At 41.7% G+C, this 18,561-nt stretch overlaps 1 protein-coding gene across 1 annotated transcript; it reads left to right on the top strand.

Annotated features, from left to right (window-relative positions):
* Positions 1-7,457: 7,457 nt before the first annotated feature.
* Positions 7,458-15,111, top strand: slc25a25a (solute carrier family 25 member 25a). The gene is made up of 10 exons (XM_071353509.1): positions 7,458-7,752; positions 9,710-9,836; positions 9,956-10,043; positions 10,172-10,286; positions 11,629-11,787; positions 12,513-12,665; positions 12,855-12,962; positions 13,131-13,298; positions 13,401-13,551; positions 13,697-15,111. The coding sequence occupies exons 1-10, from the start codon at positions 7,594-7,596 to the stop codon at positions 13,879-13,881; spliced, it is 1,413 nt and encodes a 470-aa protein (XP_071209610.1). The 5' UTR covers positions 7,458-7,593; the 3' UTR covers positions 13,882-15,111.
* Positions 15,112-18,561: the final 3,450 nt, after the last annotated feature.

Below are 18,561 nucleotides of genomic sequence, written 5' to 3'. Positions count from 1 at the left end.
TTAGCTGCCACCCGAGACCCACTTGCTTACCGCCCTATAGGTCCAGACGATGCAATAGCCACCACACTGCACACTGCCCTGTCCCATCTGGACAAGAGGCATACCTATGTAAGAATGCTGTTCATTGACCATAGCTCATCATCGAGCTTGAGGCCCTGGGTCTGAACCCCGCCCTGTGCAACTTGGTCCTGGACTTCCTGACGGGTCGCCCGCAGGTGGTGAAGGTAGTTAACAACACCTCTTCGCTGATCCTCAACACTGGGGCCCCACAAGGGTGCGTGCTCAGCCCCCTCCTGTACTCCCTGTTCACCCATGACTGCGTGGCCAAGCACGCCTCCAACTCAATCATCAAGTTTGCAGACGACACAGTAGCAGGCTTAATTACCAACAACGATGAGACAGCCTACAAGGAAGAGGTGAGGGCTCTAGAGTGTGGTGCCAGGAAAATAACCTCTCACTCAATGTCAACAAAACTAAGGAGATGATCGTGGACTTCAGGAAACAGCATAGGGAGCACCCCACTATCCACATTTTTGGGACAACAGTGGAGAAGGTGGAAAGCTTCAAATTCCTCGGCGTACATTTCACTGACAAACTGAAATGGTCCATCCACACAGACAGTGTGGTGAAGAAGGCGCAACAGTGCCTTTTCAACCTCAGGAGGCTAAAGAAATTTGTATATACACTGCTCAAAAAAATAAAGGGAACACTTAAACAACACAATGTAACTCCAAGTCAATCACACTTCTGTGAAATCAAACTGTCCACTTAGGAAGCAACACTGATTGACAATACATTTCACATGCTGTTGTGCAAATGGAATAGACAAAAGGTGGAAATTATAGGCAATTAGCAAGACACCCCCAATAAAGGAGTGGTTCTGCAGGTGGTGACCACAGACCACTTCTCAGTTCCTATGCTTCCTGGCTGATGTTTTGGTCACTTTTGAATGCTGGCGGTGCTTTCACTCTAGTGGTAGCATGAGACGGAGTCTACAACCCACACAAGTGGCTCAGGTAGTGCAGCTCATCCAGGATGGCACATCAATGCGAGCTGTGGCAAGAAGGTTTGCTGTGTCTGTCAGCGTAGTGTCCAGAGCATGGAGGCGCAACCAGGAGACAGGCCAGTACACCAGGAGACGTGGAGGAGGCCGTAGGAGGGCAACAACCCAGCAGCAGGACCGCTACCTCCGCCTTTGTGCAAGGAGGAGCACTGCCAGAGCCCTGCAAAATGACCTCCGGCAGGCCACAAAACAAATCTGTGGTCACAAGCTGAAGAGCAGACTGGAACCTACCTGGAACATTACACTAACACAACATCCATGTTCAGTTTGATGATTTTGTATAATATATAATACCTAGTATGCTCTCAACTGCATTGTGGCATAGATATTGCTAGCTGTTGTACATATGCATATAGTAGTGTTTGTTTTTTACAAGTGTACTGACAAGTGACTAAATGATTCCAGCTGCATCAGAAACGAATATAGTGTTGACTTCAACTCCTGGATCAATTAATTGTGATTTTCATTAAATACATTTGGATATACTAGCTTCAGTCTAACTGCTCAAACAAATGACGCAGGGAGTTGGTGTATCATTTAAACTTGATTTGTTGGCAAGGAAACATGTTTCAATAGAAAAGTAGATTAGTCTGTCAATATATTTGCTCTGGAGACTGAGGTAAGTTTATACAGCAGTATACAGGAACAGTTATGGTAATGTATGACATATACAGGGTCTTCAGATGGTATTCAGTATAAGGTCCGAAAGTTGACAGTGCACGTCAGAGCAAAAACCAAGCCATGAGGTTGAAGGATTTGTCCGTAGAGCTCAGAGACAAGATTGTGTCGAGGCGCAGATCTGGGGAAGGGTACCAAAAAATGTCTGCATCATTGAAGGTCCCCAAGAACACAGTGGCCTCATCATTCTAAAATTGAAGAAGTTTGGAATCACCAAGACTCTTCCTACAGCTGGTTACCCGGCCAAACAGAGCAATCGGGGGAGAAGGGCCTTGGTCAGGTGGGTGACCAAGAACCCAATGGTCACTCTGACAGAGCTCTAGAGTTCCTCTGTGAAGATGGGAGAACCTTCCAGAAGGACAACCATCTCTGCAGCACTCCACCAATCAGGCCTTTATGGTGAAGTGGCCAGACCGAAGCCACTCCTCAGTAAAAGACACATGACAGCCCGCTTGGAGTTTGCTAAAAGGCACCTAAAGACTCTCTGACCATGAAAAACATCATTCTCTGGGCTGATGAAACCAAGATTGAACTCGTTGGCCTGAATGCCAAGCGTCACGTCGAGAGGAAATCTGGCACCATCCCTACCTTGCAGCATGGTGGTGGCAGCATCATACTGTGGGGATGTTTTTCAGCGGTAAGGACTGGGAGACTAGTTAGGATCAAGGCAAAGATGAACAGAACAAAGTACAGAGAGATCATTGATGAAAACCAGCTCCAGAGTGCTCAGGACCTCAGACTGGGATGAAGGTTCACCTTCCCACCGGACAACAACCTTAAGCACACAGCCAAGACAACACAGGAGTGGCTTCGGGACAAGTCTCTGAAGGTACTTGAGTGGGCCAGCCAGAGCTTCAGAGGATCTGCAGAGAAGAATGGGAAAAACTCTCCAAATACAGGTGTGCCAAGCTTGTAGCTTGTAGCATCATACCCAAGAAGACCCAAGGCTGTAATCCCTGCCAAAGGTGCTTCAACAAAGTACTTAGTAAATGGTATGAATACTTATGTAAATGTGATATTTCAGTTTTTTATTTTAATTACATTTCCAAACATTTCTAAAAACCTATTTTTGCTTTGTCATTATGGGTTATTGTGTGTAGGTTGATGAGGAGAAAAAAAACTATTGAATACATTTTAGAATAAGGCTGTAACGTAACAAAATGTGGAAAAAGTGAAGGGTCTGAATATTTTTCGAACGCACTGTATGTACAAAAGTTTGGACTCACCTACTCATTCAAGGGTTTTTCTTTATTTTAATATTTTCTTCAAAAATAGTGAAGACATCAAAACCATGAAATAACACATATGGAATCATGTAGTAACCAAAAAAGTATTCAACAAATTAAAATGTATTTTAGATTTTATATTCTTCAAAGTAGCTACCCTTTACCTTGATGACGGCTTTGCACACTCTTGTTATTCTCTCAACCAGCTTCATCAGGAATGCTTTTACAACCATCTTGAAGGAGTTCCCACATATGCTGAGCACTTGTTGGCTGCTTTTCCTTCCCTCTGCGGTCCAACTCATCCCAAACCATCTCAATTGGGTTGAGGTCGAGTGATTGTGCAGGCCAGGTCATCTGATGCAGCCGTCCATCACGCTCCTTATTGGTCAAATAGCCCTTACACAGGCTGAAAGTGTGTTGGGTCATTGTCCTGTTGAAAAACAAATGATAGTCCCACTAAGCGCAAACCAGATGGGATGGCGTATCGCTGCAGAATGCTGTGGTAGCCATGCTTGTTAAGTGTGCCTTGAATTCTAAATAAATCACTGACAGTGTCACCAGCAAAGCACCCCCACACCATCACACCTCCTCCTCCATGGTTCACGGATGCGAACCACACATGCGGAAATCATCCATTCACCTACTCTGTGTCTCACAAAGACACGGCGGTTGGATCCAAAACTCTCAAATTTGGACTCATCAGACCAACGGACAGATGTCCTCCGGTCTAATGTCCATTGCTCGTGTTTCTTGGCCCAAGCAAGTCTCTTTGCAGCAATTCGACCATGAAGGCCTGATTCACGCAGTCTCTTCTGAACAGTTGATGTTGAGATGTGTCTGTTACTTGAAGTCTGTGAAGCATTGATTTGGGCTGCAATCTGAGGTGCAGTTAACTCTAATGAACTTATCCTCTGCAGCAGAGGTAACTCTGCATCTTTCTTTCCTGTGGCGGTCCTCATGAGAGCCATCATAGCGCTTGATGGTTTTTGCAACTGCACTTGAAGAAAAGTTCAAAGTTCTTGAAATTTTCCATATTGACTGACCTTCATGTCTTAAAGTATTGATGGACTATCATTTTCTCTTTGCTTATTTGAGCTGTTCTTGCCATAATATGGACTTGATATTTTACCAAATAGGGCTATCTTCTGTATACCACCTCTACCTTGTCACAACACAACTGATTGGCTCAAACGCATTAAGAAGGAAATCAATTCCACACATTAACTTTTAACAAGGCACACCTGTTAATTGAAATACATTCCAGGTGACTACCTTATGAAGCTGGTTGAGAGAATGACAAAAGTGTGTAAAGCTGTCATCAAGGCAAAGGGTGGCTACTTTGAAGAATATATCAAATGTATTTTTATTTGTTTAACACTTTTTTGGTTACTACATGATTCCATATGTGTTATTTCATAATTTTTATGTCTTCACTATTATTCTTCAATTTAGAAAATAGTAAAACATAAAGAAAAACCCTTGAATGAGTGGGGTGTCCAAACTTTTGACTAGTACTTTATATATACTAGTGTATGTATGTGTGTCCGTAGGACCTTTTTTGGTTCTATTGTTCTTATTTTAAATTTGTGTAGTTCATTCCTTGAGGTGTTCTTGTCTATTGATGTTCTGTATTATGTCATATTTTATGTTTTGTGTGGACCTCAGGATGCATAGCTTCTGCTTCAGCAACAGCTAATGGGGATCCTAATAAAATACTATTAAAAAAATATAAAAACTAGCTAAAAGCATTATTTGGTCAAACAGTAAATTATATTATCCTCATGATTCCTGTAATGAATGTGTCTGCCCCTGTGCAGGTGCCCTTGCTGGGGCCCGCTCGAGAAAAAAATGCATTCTGATTCTATAACATTTCAAAAGGCAGTTACGTGAAACACACAGTTTAGGAAGCTTCGTCCCCTTGTCCCTGTCGAAGAGAGGGGAGGGTATCAGCTTTCCGTAGGTATTTTTTTTTTCTCAACTCTCAATATACAGCTCAGTAGCAAGTATTTTACAACCAAGATATTTAATATGGCTTTGAGATATGGAGTGGCGCACAAAATGTCTCATGGGTAGTAGCCTACAACTGCAATGTTTTTTTTAGGACATTACATTTGCTGTTGGATGAAAAATGCCTACTAGCAGTGGGTGTTATAGTTAATGTGTTTTTTGTTTCCACTTCCTCATGTGTTGAACCCCAAATTAATTAGCCTATGATATTGGTTAGTGCACATAAAGATGTATGTAATTCATCTCTATTGAACCAAAAACAATTCAATTGTTGGTTAAGGGCTTTTAAGTAAGCGTTTCACTGTAAGGTGTTGTATTCGGTGCATGTGACAAATACAATTAGATTTGATTTGATAAAAGGCACAGTTTGTTATCTCATAATTCCTGCAGTTGTTAACATTGTTACTACAAGGCTAAATAACAATCTAAGGAACAATCTAAGGATCTGCTTGTTCTGTCTTAGCCGGAAATTCTCAGAAAGTTGCTATTATGATGTGTTGGCTGAACTCAGATCATCTTGCTGGTAGAATCAATCAGCTTTAAATGACAATATAGAATGACAAATATTGATGAAAATAAAGAATTGAATGAATTTCAATCTAATAACCTCATATATATGATGTATTGTAGAGTTAGACTGCAAAGCAGCATATAGGCCTTCCTCTTGTAAAACCCTGCTTATAAAACCTGTAGTACTGACATATCACAAATTCCAATCAAGGCATGATGAATCTCCAAACAGGAAACGTTTGTTATTTTCCCAAAATTTAGCCTAGCGAGTCTCACAATAATACGTCACATAGGGGTAGGCTAACAAACGGTAGTCAGAACTAGGGGAGAAACCGTACCCATTACATTAGGAAAACTGTTGTAATGAACACTTATGAGAATGATGGACTGAATTTTCTGGACTTTACTACTTTAAATAATACTTTTAAGATCAATTGGATAAAACAATTCCTAAGAAGACCCACTTCTATCTGGAATTGTATTCCTCATCATGTCTTCTCTACTTTGATGGCCTTAACTTCATGTTGTTGTGCAATTATAATATTGACAAAATTCCAGTGAAACTTTCTGCTTTTCATCGGCAGGTTTTCTTGTCATGGTCCTTAATTTATAAACACAATTTTTCTCCACACAGATATTATATATGGAATAATCGGGATATATTGTTTAAAAATACTTATTTGTTTTTAGAATATTGGTTCCGAAATAATATCCTATTGGTGAGCCAACTGGTAAATGCAGAGGGTCTTTTACTCAGTTATAAGGAATTCTTATCTCTTTACAAGGTCCCTGTAACACCTAAAGATTTTGCAATTGTTTTAGACGCCATTCCCTCAGGTGTTGCTCTGTTATTCAGGAACGTGTCAAGACCTGACCCTCAGAGCCTACCTTCTATTGACCCTGTTGACTCATCAGTAGGAAAGATTTGTTTCTCTTCTGGTCCATTCAACAACAGAGCGATACGAACCTTGTTTCAGCAGGATGTTGTATCTATACCTTATGTCATGCCTTATTGGAATGGATTTATTGATAATATCTGTTGGAAAAAAGTTTGGATGTTGCCACACACATACCTACTGGTTAACAAAATTAAGGAGGTTTCCTTTAAAATTATTCATAAATATTACCCTGCCAACCACTATATGAAGAAGTTTAAGGAAAACATAAATTCAAATTGCTCCTTTTGTAATGACCACCCAGAAACAGTGTTGCATCTTTTTTGGCATTGTATACATGTAAGAAAACTGTGGCAAGACATCAGTAGATTTATAATTGAACACATTTATGAAGATTTTACACTATTGTGGAGATATGTACTGCTTGGATTCTTTACATACGATAAAAATAAGCTGAAACATTTTTATGTAATTAATTTCATTATTCTTTTGGCCAAATTTCATATACACAAATGTAAATTTACTAACAAAAAAACAAATTTTCTTACCCTACAAAAAGAAATTGAACTGTATTTTAAGACTATTAAATACTCTACTAACAAAAAAGCTGTTAGAATTGTAAATGTATGTATGTCCGTTAAGGTCCTTGTGTAATTGTAATGTGATATTTGTACCCCCTAGCTCGATTGTCCATTATATATAATCTATATATACTTGTGTTCCCTTATGTACTTTCTGTATTGATTTGTTAATAAAAAATAAAATAAAAATAAAAATAAAATAGTCAGAACTAGGAAACTCGGCAATATCCGACTTGCTAACTGGTTGAACGCAGTACGCGTGTAACTTCAACCTGTTCGCAAGTCAGACATTTCCGAGTTTCTTAGTTCCTGACTAGGACATGAATGTGGAACAATAGTCTGAGGGAGGGGGTTGGGGTCATTGAGCAGCTTTTACGCAAGATCAAGGCTTGTCAATTGAATGATGCAGTGACTGGTCGATAGCAAATGACGTTACCGAGACAGGGGGGCAAAAAATCATCATAGGAGCCAATAAAATTGGTCTATTTTCAGAAGGGTGTGGTTTCATAGATTTCTATAACACGAGGCACTTCATTACCGGCGTTTTAGTAGTAACACGCCTAGGGAATTTATCAATCTTTGGTGTACTATTTATTTATTTATTGTGGAGTGGCTTTATCTTAAATTTAAACATGCTTGGTCTGTGCCTTTATGTGCCTGTTCCGAATTCGGATCCTATTGAATTCGAGTATTATGAGTCCAATGGACTACCATCGGAGCTGAAATCGCTCTTCAAATTGAGTGTGTTTCTACCGTCCCAAGAATGTTCAATTTATCGGAAATGGCGAAAGGTAAGACTTGCACTCTATTCTTTTAACATACGTATGTATATGCATCTGCGAACTAAACAGCAAGTTTTAAATTGAGTGATTTAATTAGGCTTTTCCTAAACTATACGTTTTTTAACAATTCTGTCGTACTTTCCTGTAAGTATAACCCCTCCTTCCTGTAGTCAGGGTTTGTCTCACCTACTGCATAGTGTTGCATGTAATCCACCACATCAGACCATAATGTATAAAAGTTTCAGCAGGAATTGAATGCAACAATGATTCAGACCCATGGAAATCAAGATAGAACGCATCATTTCATATAACATTATGTAGACAGGCTTTAAAAAACTCTAAGCCCCTACTCAAGGAGTTCCCCAAGGGATGAATGTGGCCCCTGATATTCATTAATATATTTGAAAAATGAATTGCATTTGCTTCATCAGTGTTAGAATTCTTTGAATGACTCAGTTTTATAATTCATTAACTGTAATCTAACACTGAAGGCATAGACAATTTATTATTGTTCTCTACAGTGATGGTGCATTGGGCTTGCACATTCAAACTATTGGCTGGCAACCGCTTCTAGTTTAAGTTTAAATTTGCCTCTTAATAGTCTAATTGCATATCAGTGACCCTAAGCACTAAACCAGCAGATTCAGTGTTGTCAATTAGGCACATGAAGAAATCACTGAAACATGATGGAATTGTTAAATTACAATTATTTTATTTTACCTTTATTTAACTAGGCAAGTCAGTTAAGAACAAATTCTTATTTTCAATGACAGGCTTGGAACTGCCTTGTTCAACGCTCTACCAGTCGGCTACCTGCCGCCCCATGCATGCAAGACTAGAGTTTCTTGACGCTCAAGACTGCGTGACCCACAGAGGCAAGACATGATGTTCTTGGCCGAGGTTGGCATCGTGATTTGAGCCCTCGTGTCTTCAAGCATGGGTATTAGTGTCGTGGACATGTATCTTTAATGACAAGTTGACCTGCCAACTTGTGCTAAGCCTGTCGACCTACCTGGTCTAAAATAGACTGAGGCATCAGCAGTTGAGTTGCTGGCCTGGTGTTGATATTTGCTCTACTGTCTTGAACTACAGGCATCTACCAAAATAAAGGAAACCCCAACATAGCGTCTTAATAGCGCGTTGGGCCACCACAAGCCGCCAGAACAGCTTCAATGCGCCTTGGCATAGATTCTACAAGTGTCTGTAACTCTATTGGAGAGTTGATGGCAGTGGAAAACGCTGTCTCAGGCACCGCTCCAGAATCTCCCATAAATGTTCAATTTGGTTGATCTGGTGACTGACACACACATCCTTTAACCCCCCTATGCTCCTTTGAGACCGCTCTTTCAAAGTCACTGATCTCTTAGCCATGGTTGCCAAAATAATGGGCAACTGCGTATTTTTATACATGACCCAAATCATGATGGGATGTTAACGGATTAATTAACTCAGGAACCACACCTGTGTGGAATGCTCCTGTTTTCAATATGCTTTGTGTCCCTCATTTACTCAAATGTTCCCTTTATTTTGTCAGTTACCTGTGACAATGCTCCCATTGAGAGCATTCTTTCTGTCCATGTTACAGGCCTAATGTCACATTTTGAAAGTGAATACACGTTGTTCTCTCTCACATAGAATGGCATTTAAACATGGGACAAACTAGTTTAAAATAAAGGACATGTTAGCCTAGGTTTGAGTCAATGGCTTTCAACATAGAGGCAAAGAACCAAGGCCCTATCAGAGACATTGTTGAAGTGCTTTGTCTTGGCTGGATATTGAGGTGATGACACCATTGAGGAATGCACTGTTTGACATTATTCACACAACGGTCACCTTACCCTCCTGTCAGCTCCAGATAAGCCCCAGTCTTGGGTTTACTTTTGTCGATTGCTTTTCTATTGTCCTCCATGGTGTCTGTTATAAGAAAGCTATTTTGTTGATCATTTAGGGTTTTTTGCCCCTGCAGAAAGTGGTGAAAAGTGCAGACAATGACCTGGATGGGCAGATGGTCTTTGAGGAGTTTGTTCACTATTTACAAGATCAGGAGAAAGATCTGAAACTCGTCTTCAAGAACCTGGACAGAAGAAGAACTGGTATGCTATTATGCACAAATCCGAACTTAGTTTCAGAACATGCCTAAGCTACCATAAAATACACATTTTTGTTTGGATTCAGGTGGAATTATGATAAATTGTCTTCCATTGTGATTCAGATAAAATGGATTCTAAGGAGATCATGCAGTCTCTCCAGGACCTTGGTGTTCACATATCCCAGCAGCATGCAGAGAAGGTCCTACAGAGGTAAGATATTAGGATGAAACAGTGTTTCCTTATGATTTTGTTCAATGTTGTCTGTATATAGCTATTATTACTGGTTTGATTCATATTCTCAAGAGTTTATGGTTTTCTTTTTATGTTTTTTTAAATAGCATGGATAAGAATGGAACAATGACCATTGATTGGAATGAGTGGAGCAACTACCCTCTGCTACAGCCCAAAGAGAACAACATCCCTGAGATCACCCTATACTGGAAACACTCCACGGTGAGGAGGGAGGATGTGAAATAGCTATCCACAAAGCAGAGAATTTAATTATATTTAACATGAATTTGAGTACACTCTGTATCCACTGACAAAAGCCTTTAAAGTTCAATATTGTGAATGGGGATGTTAATCCTATGACATAGATCAACACCAATGGAGGTGTGTCACCAATTAATCTTATTCGTGGCTTAATTAGGGTAGGACAGGAAATCTCTGAATACAAGATTATAATTAAAAGATTTACGGGTTGAATTAATTACCCCTTATATAAAATATCGATACCAATTGAATTATCCCTTATGTAAGATCATCATGTTTGTAAAGTGGTAGGAGGAGAATAAAATGATCCCCTGCGTTCCTAGAACCACCTTCACGGGACAGTATGATCTTGGGCAGCATGTGGGTGGGGTATTGAAATACTGTATGCCTGAATGAGCGACGCTGCTTCTAAATCTTAGCCTGCTTACCTCTCCAATGTGCCAAAAGCTACAGAACAGCTTGTGTAGGTTGAGCTGGGGCTAAAAATATTCAGAAGTACTCCCTTGGAGATGAGATGACCACCTAACAAAGGCCAGGCAAAATGTCAAGCAGCATTCACTCGAGTCACTTTGGCCAGACTAACATGTGGCAGTAGTATTAATTACACTTACATAACAGGTGCTGCCAATTTCACATTTTCTAAGTTCTTGCTTATCATTAAATAGTTTTCAGTTAGTAATTTGGTGCTGGCATGGTAAAGAAGGATAGAGCCTGTACTCTGGTATGGATTTTGCAAAGGCACCTCTCTAGAGACTTAAACTATGTCTGGAGTCTCCCTGGCTGACCTAGATGGTCATTGTGCAACAAACAATGTTACAAGGAGGGAACATTTCCCTCAGTCTTTACCCTCATAATATCAGGAGTGCATGTCAAGTCCGAACCACTGCATTAAAGCAGAAGCACCCTTATGTTTTAACTGGTTTAATGTCTGATTACACACCAGTGTCCCAGAAATAACAGAACAGGAAACGTATAGAATCCAACTTGCTTCCTAACTCGGAACATTAAGTCAACTGACCTAAAGCCTCATAACCTGTGACTTTTGCTCTAAAGGGATGAGGGCAGAGTCTTCTCTGACGCACATTTAGCTGTCAATACTGCTTGTCCCTCGTCACCTCTAGGTGAATGGTTTGTGTGAACATGAGGCCTTAGAAATCCCACACGCTGAAAATGTCAGCTCACCCCTTATAGCTTGACTAAACATCTTGTTGCAGCTGCTCTTGGATAACTAATGTATATTGGGACAAAATAAATGGGCTAGTAGTGGATAATTATACTAATGTTCAATCGGTCTGCTGTCTAGCTGTTTGACGTAGGCGACAATCTGATGGTGCCTGATGACTTCACGACAGAGGAGAAACTGACAGGGATGTGGTGGAGGCATCTGGTAGCAGGTGGAGGTGCAGGAGCAGTGTCCCGAACATTCACCGCCCCCTTAGACCGACTCAAAGTACTCATGCAGGTAAGAAGCCCTTGATCTACTGTCTTAGATACCACTTCAGCCCTGTATTCCCAACAACACTTGAAGTCCTAGGAATGGTACACCTTGCCCTCAATTACCTATTCATTGTTGAGTGAAAGTGGGCTTCTTGCATAACTTGTAGGCAAATAACAGAACTGTTGCAAGAGCGATTACCTAAGCGTCATACATGGGTTAATGAGTATGTAAATGTGCCAAAACATGGGGTCAAGAGTCCTAGGGGCTGTTTGTTTTTCCCTGGCTCATCCAGCCGACCAATGACTGTGGCAGAGAGCCAGCACACCTTCTCTGTTGAGATGTGATTGGCTGCAGTGGCAGATAAGTCAGGAGTGCGTAGATAGGATTTTATGTGATAGCAAAGTGTGGACCCCCGATTGACGTCAGTGGGTCTGTTTGAACAAGTCATCTGTGGGTTGGTGCAACTGACCCCAGTACACTGACTTGTTCCACATTGTACTCACATTCCCAGAGCTAATGCCTCATTACTTAAATAACTGAATAAATGTTTTGAGAAGGAAGGGCCGATTCAGAGTTTTATAATACGCTTGCACAACGTAAACGTTCATCTAAATCATTAATTGACGTCAATGGGAGACTTGGCTGAACATTTCAGTTAAGCGCACAGATCAAATCGGAATACGGCCTTAATTATCTAATTGGTCGTTTGACTTCTGCATGATAAACATTTTATATTCTTGATTTGTCAGGTCCACGGTTCCCGTAGCAACAACATGTGCATCATGAGTGGGCTCACCCAGATGATCAAAGAAGGTGGGATGAGGTCGCTGTGGAGAGGGAACGGAATCAACATTATCAAAATCGCCCCTGAATCCGCCATCAAGTTCATGGCCTATGAGCAGGTACTACATGCAGTGCAACACTTACTCCTGTATCATTTTTCTTAATGTAGAGAGAGTTTGGACTCGTATACCGTTAATTATAACTCCATCTAAATTCTGTCTGTGACGATCAAGTTTATGTTCTAACAGTGTCTGTCCTGTCTTATCTCATCCCCTTACTTTTCTTTCAACGGACACTCTCTTGTGTAGATCAAGCGTTTGATTGGCAGTGATAAGGAGACACTTGGCATCCTGGAGCGTTTTGTAGCTGGCTCTATGGCTGGAGTCATCGCTCAGAGCACCATCTACCCCATGGAGGTGAGCAGCCGTCAGTCATCACCCTCTAGCATTACGATTAGATCTGGGACGATTACATCTGTGATTGTTATCAGGATGAGGACAAACACTTATGATTTTAAAGTTCGTAATGTTTTTGTTTCGATTACATGCCACCTGCTAGATTTTCAGTTTATTTCTGCTCACCAGGTTCTGAAAACACGGCTTGCCCTGCGAAAGACAGGTCAGTGCTCTGGCATCTCTGACTGTGCAAAGAGCATCTTCAGGAGAGAGGGACTAGGTGCCTTTTACAAGGGCTTCATCCCCAACATGATGGGCATCATCCCCTATGCTGGAATGGACCTGGCTGTGTATGAGGTAAGAGACCCAGAGAAGGCTTTACAAATCTCTAGTTACATGTTTTCACTGCATTGGATGCTCCATTTGGAATAGCCTCTGAATATGTTCCTTTTTCTACAGACATTGAAGAACTCTTGGTTAGAGAAGTATGGCGCCAACAGTACTGACCCGGGAGTGTTAGTTCTGCTTGGATGTGGCACAGTGTCCAGCACCTGTGGTCAGCTGGCCAGCTACCCCCTGGCCCTTGTCAGGACCCGCATGCAGGCACAAGGTGAGACCTTCAACAATGCACACCTAATTTACACTGCTTATTGGAATATATAATATTTTCCTCATTTTATTTAGGTGAGGTTATAAATGACTACAAGTTTTGCTGTTCCTTGGCTCTAATGCTGACTGTCATTTATCTCCTATAGCCATGCTGGAGGGCAGCCCACAGATGACAATGTCAGGGCTCTTCAAACAAATCATCCAGACAGAAGGGGCCACTGGTCTCTACAGGGGCCTGGCCCCCAACTTCCTGAAGGTCATTCCAGCTGTCAGCATCAGCTATGTGGTGTACGAGAACCTGAAGACATCGCTGGGAGTTAAGTCGCGATGAGGTGACTCATCTTCAACCCCTCAGTTGAGGCTAAGGAATCTGAGACTCTTGGTACTTGAGGTTTATGGAGCCATCTCATTCTGTGAATGCCAGAAGATGGAGAACAAGGGACAACAGAATGAAATGGTATCAAATCTGTGAGCTGAAACAGAGGGAAAGGGGAGCTTTTCTCAGTATTGCTATTGCTGCTATTATTTAATAGTTTATTTAGAAGCTCAATTATTGAGTTAGGACCAGAATTCTATAATGAATGTTGGTTAAATATCTACCCAACTGAGTGAGTAACTCCATAATTGGGGACCAATTCTTGTTCTTGTTGCCACTTTGTGGTATAGTGCCTCTGAAAATGTTCCTGTTTCTATGGCTTCACTCAGTAAATCAGGTTAAGCAACAGTTCAAACTGCACCAGTCCCCTTAAGTAGAAACTACTTCAGTTATGCCCAATCTAACATGATGTTTTCAGACATTTTCCTTAGCATTAACAGGTTTTCTGAGTAGTTATTGGTTCTTTCCCCACACCTGCTTTTGTCTTTGCCTGATATGAACATTTATATTAATTAGTGTTCCCTTCCCTGTATGTAGGCAATAGGACAAAAGCACATGTGGTGAATATTTTCCCTTCTCAATTGTTACAGATGAACAATTTATTCGCACTGCCATTTCTGACTGAATGATGCTGTATTTCTGATTGAGTGAAGTATTTATTGATGTCCATATCGATCTAATATTTATTCTTTTTTTTCTTTTTCTTTTGAGCGAAGATGATGGCGTTAAGTTTCTGTTCAGAACACGGCAGTAACTGGCTTTATGCTCATAAGTTTGACTTGTTATGGAAAACTAACTGAAGAGCCATATTTACCATTTATGTATTAAGAAGTGGGTATGTTTGCAAAGCTTTAAATTTAGTCAATTTTGCCTATTTGTCCTCTATATATATTTGAATAGTTTGTTAGTTTACATTGGTTGTTTTGTTATCGAAATGAATTGCTTCTGTTTTGGTTGTCAGGTCACTTAATCAATGTCTTTGTACCTAAAACCAAAACTTGATTTTAGAGCTTTGAGTAGATTAACACTAATGCACTTTAATAATGCTGGAGACACATTTGAAGGTTTTGCATTAACTTTAGATACACAGTTGGAAACCACTTAAACTTTGGTTAAACCTTTTTTTTTTTATGGACCATTTGGTACAATGTTCTTTGAGCAAATAAATTAAAAGGATATGTAATATTCACGTTTTTGGTGTATTTCTTGACTCCTTGAGTGTGTCCCTTCACTTGGACGTGGATGTTCAATAAGATATTTCAAAGATTCTGTGTTTATACTTTTATTTTTATTAATGTTGAGTTTATTTGTGTGAAACATACATTGTATTGGTTATTGCTTTATCAAGAAAAGGGTGCCATTGAAAGGAATAAAACCTGGGGTAGCTGAAAATTGACCAATTGAAGGGGAAGATTCCTGGTGTTTGTGATGCTTGTTTGGTACTGTGGCGAAACAAGATTCATTATGTTTTGATGTTGAGGCTTTGCCTGACTAAAGTGAGGATATTTCAGTTATCCCATAATAGCTTGAGCCGACTCTATTATTTTACAGGTGTCGAGCTTATGGGCATGTAAAAGGGTTGGTTACATGCTGACCAGACCGGACACGTCGCGTGCGCGAGCGTCGCAAAATACATTTAGAAATTCATGTTATTCAATTATTGCGCGCGCCTGCGACGGAACACAAACCGCCTGCGCAGGTGCGCTATCATGCATAAATGTATTTTGTCCCCCTACACAACGCAATCACTACACGCAGGTTAAAATATCAAAATACATTTATGCACGATAGCGCACGCGCGCAGCCGGTTTGGGTTCCGTGTTAGGCTTCCACTTGCCTCTAAAGAAATGTGTATTTAATGTTCACGCACTCTTATTGGTTGGTTCAATTCCAATGACAAGGTGTGTTATTGGCTTGCAGATGGGGGAAAATCGCGAACAGAAGGCCCCTCCAGCATGAAAATGTGACGCAAGGGATCGACAGCCATCAACATTAAGCCCTGCACAACGAACGTGCTGTTTCCTATTTAATCACATAACGCTCAACTGAAACCACGGGGTGTGGGTGATTTATTTGAACTAAACAGAACGCAAGGAGAGCACGATTAACATCTGCTACACTGGTGCCAAGACTCGTCTTGTCTTCGCTGGACGTCGCGTGGAGGGATCCGCGAACCGGCTTCAAGAAGTACGGTGGTTGCTGATGCACACCGGAGGCCTAGCGTGTGCATATTAACTGTTTCGCATTCTGCACGAGCGGAATTTTCAGGAGGCTCCTGCATGAGTGAGTGGGGTAAATATAATATACTGTTCATTACTTGTATGTGGTGATAGTATGATTATTTAGTGACGCTGTTATGCTAGTAACTTTCCCACGCCAATGAACGTGAGTACGACGCCACTTTTCGCCAAACGGTGGCGACAGAGCTATTTATAAGGACGTTTCTTTTTATACTTTTCTGTGTCGATTCTTGGTCTTGTTAGAGACGGGTGCAACTTCCGTTTAACTTTTGTTTTGAGTGCATTATTTTATGTGTGTTGATATTGATTGTGATTTTTATTTCCATCAACAACAAAAACAATAAGAGTTTGGTTTTGGGAGAGATAGGGGAGTTCTTATGTTTAACCCTTCACCGTCAGTGGGTAGAGTGGCAACTATTTCTCCACTTCTACACCTCTGGCCAGGTCAACTGCACAGGCAAGTGTGCACCTTCCACGTGATTTAGAGCTATCTCAACTCAGTGCATTCAAGCTAATTGACCTAGTCCTAGAAATGGGGATGTGTCTATGGATTTCTTTGCAGGCATTGTTAAGCAGATAGGTCACTCCATAGGTGAAAATATTACCTCTTTGGAATCAAAGGCTGTGGGAGATAAAGTGGAACTTCAGGAGGATGATAATGTCGGGGGTACCAAGGTTGGGGCCAGCTCTACTCTAAATGTTGTGGTGAAAAATTATGTCGGGGAACCAGTGTGTTTTAGGGGGGATTGTTCAGAGAAATGCACAGTACATGAGTGGGAGAAGATCATATTAGTGTACATGCAGATGAAGGGCTATGGTGGGCAGGAGAGGTCAGATTAAGTTTTGTGCAAGTTGACGGGACGGGCACGGGATGTGGTAAGAGTAATCCTACACAGTAACCCAGTTGACTTAAGCCAGGGCCCTAGACTGGTTTTTGACATTCTGAAGCATCACTTTAGCGACACAACTCTGACATGTCCCCAGCTGATGTTTATTCTACGTTGCCAATGGAAGGGAAGACTCCATTTGACTACTGGATTAGACTGAACAGGGCAGAGAGGTGGCAGAGGACTGTTTGAAGAGGCAGAACAAGGAGCTAGACAATCCATCTGACTGTCATGTTTATCAAGCACTGTCTGAACCCAGAGCTGTCATTGATAGTCATGTGCAAACCATTGCATGAGTAGACGGCTGCAGAGGTCCATGGCAGGCTGGAAGAGTACCAGAGGAAGTGCAAGGCTCTACGTCCCTTGCGCCTGCCACCACTGGTCAACACACTGATGCAGGAAGTAAGTAGGCCAGTGTCGGCTGTTGCAAACTGTCCGGAGCCCTTGCCACAGCCCACAAATGGCTCATCCAAGGCATTGGATTGTTTGATTGCCATGCTTGAACGGGTCTTGGAGCAGAGGCCACAGCAACCTATGATAACTGTTTCCAGAGGAGGCCCAGGAGAAGGGCGAATCCATCTTTGCAATGAAAAGTGTGTGGGGATGCAAATCACAGCACAATAGATCATTGTTATTCACACCACCTCTGCTTCCTCTGTTATACAGCTGGGCACACATGTCAAGAATGTCCACGCGCTTCATCAGTAACTCCCGTCATTCCATCAAACAGCAACACTGCTCAGCGGCAGGAAAACTAGCTCCCTCAGTACGACCGAAGTGGTGTTGGTTGGCTGCGGGGGGGTTGAAGACCACCCTGTAGGTGTGGGCAAATTTAATCTGTCTGTGTATGGCAGCAGTGTTTCTGTCCCTGTTCTAGTAGTGGATGACCAACGTGATGAGCTCATCCCAGGCAGCAACTTGATAAAACACCTCATCAGGGAGCTGAAGACAACCAGTGACTTCTGGGAGAAGATGTCATCATCTGAACACAATGGAGATGACAAGCTGTTCTGTCTGCTGGCTAATGTAGAGAGATGGAAAGGAACCGAAGTGCCAGAAAGAGTGGGCACGGTAAGGCTGAAGCGGGCAGTCACATTGGAGCCTATGCAGGAGCATTTGGTCTGGGGCCGGCTGTGTACGCCTCAAAATGTATCCGCGGGCAGTGCTGTTGTTGCTGAGCCTACGAGGGCACGATCAAGACCGAAAAACATTCTAGTGGGGAGAACAGAAGCGACATTGTGGAGCAATGGCTGGGTTCCTGTCAATCCCTCAATCCCTCACTGGTAGTGCAGATAGCTTGACCATTGACTGACTTCAAACCGCACAGAGTGACAAGTGAGGTGTTGCGCGAGTTAGGGCTAGGTGACATTGACATTGAGTCCACTCAGGTGTCACAATAGTGTAAGGCCAAGCTAGTTCATCTTTTAGCCCGCTACGAGTCTATCTTCTCCCGGCACAAACTAGATTACGGGATGGCTACTGGTTATGTCCATCGCAACAGACTCAGT

This window comes from Salvelinus alpinus, chromosome 19 (assembly GCF_045679555.1).
Source record: "Salvelinus alpinus chromosome 19, SLU_Salpinus.1, whole genome shotgun sequence".
Lineage (NCBI taxonomy): Eukaryota > Metazoa > Chordata > Actinopteri > Salmoniformes > Salmonidae > Salvelinus > Salvelinus alpinus.
Note: the sequence above shows the minus strand (reverse complement) of the source record. Positions and strands in the feature narration are given on the sequence as shown.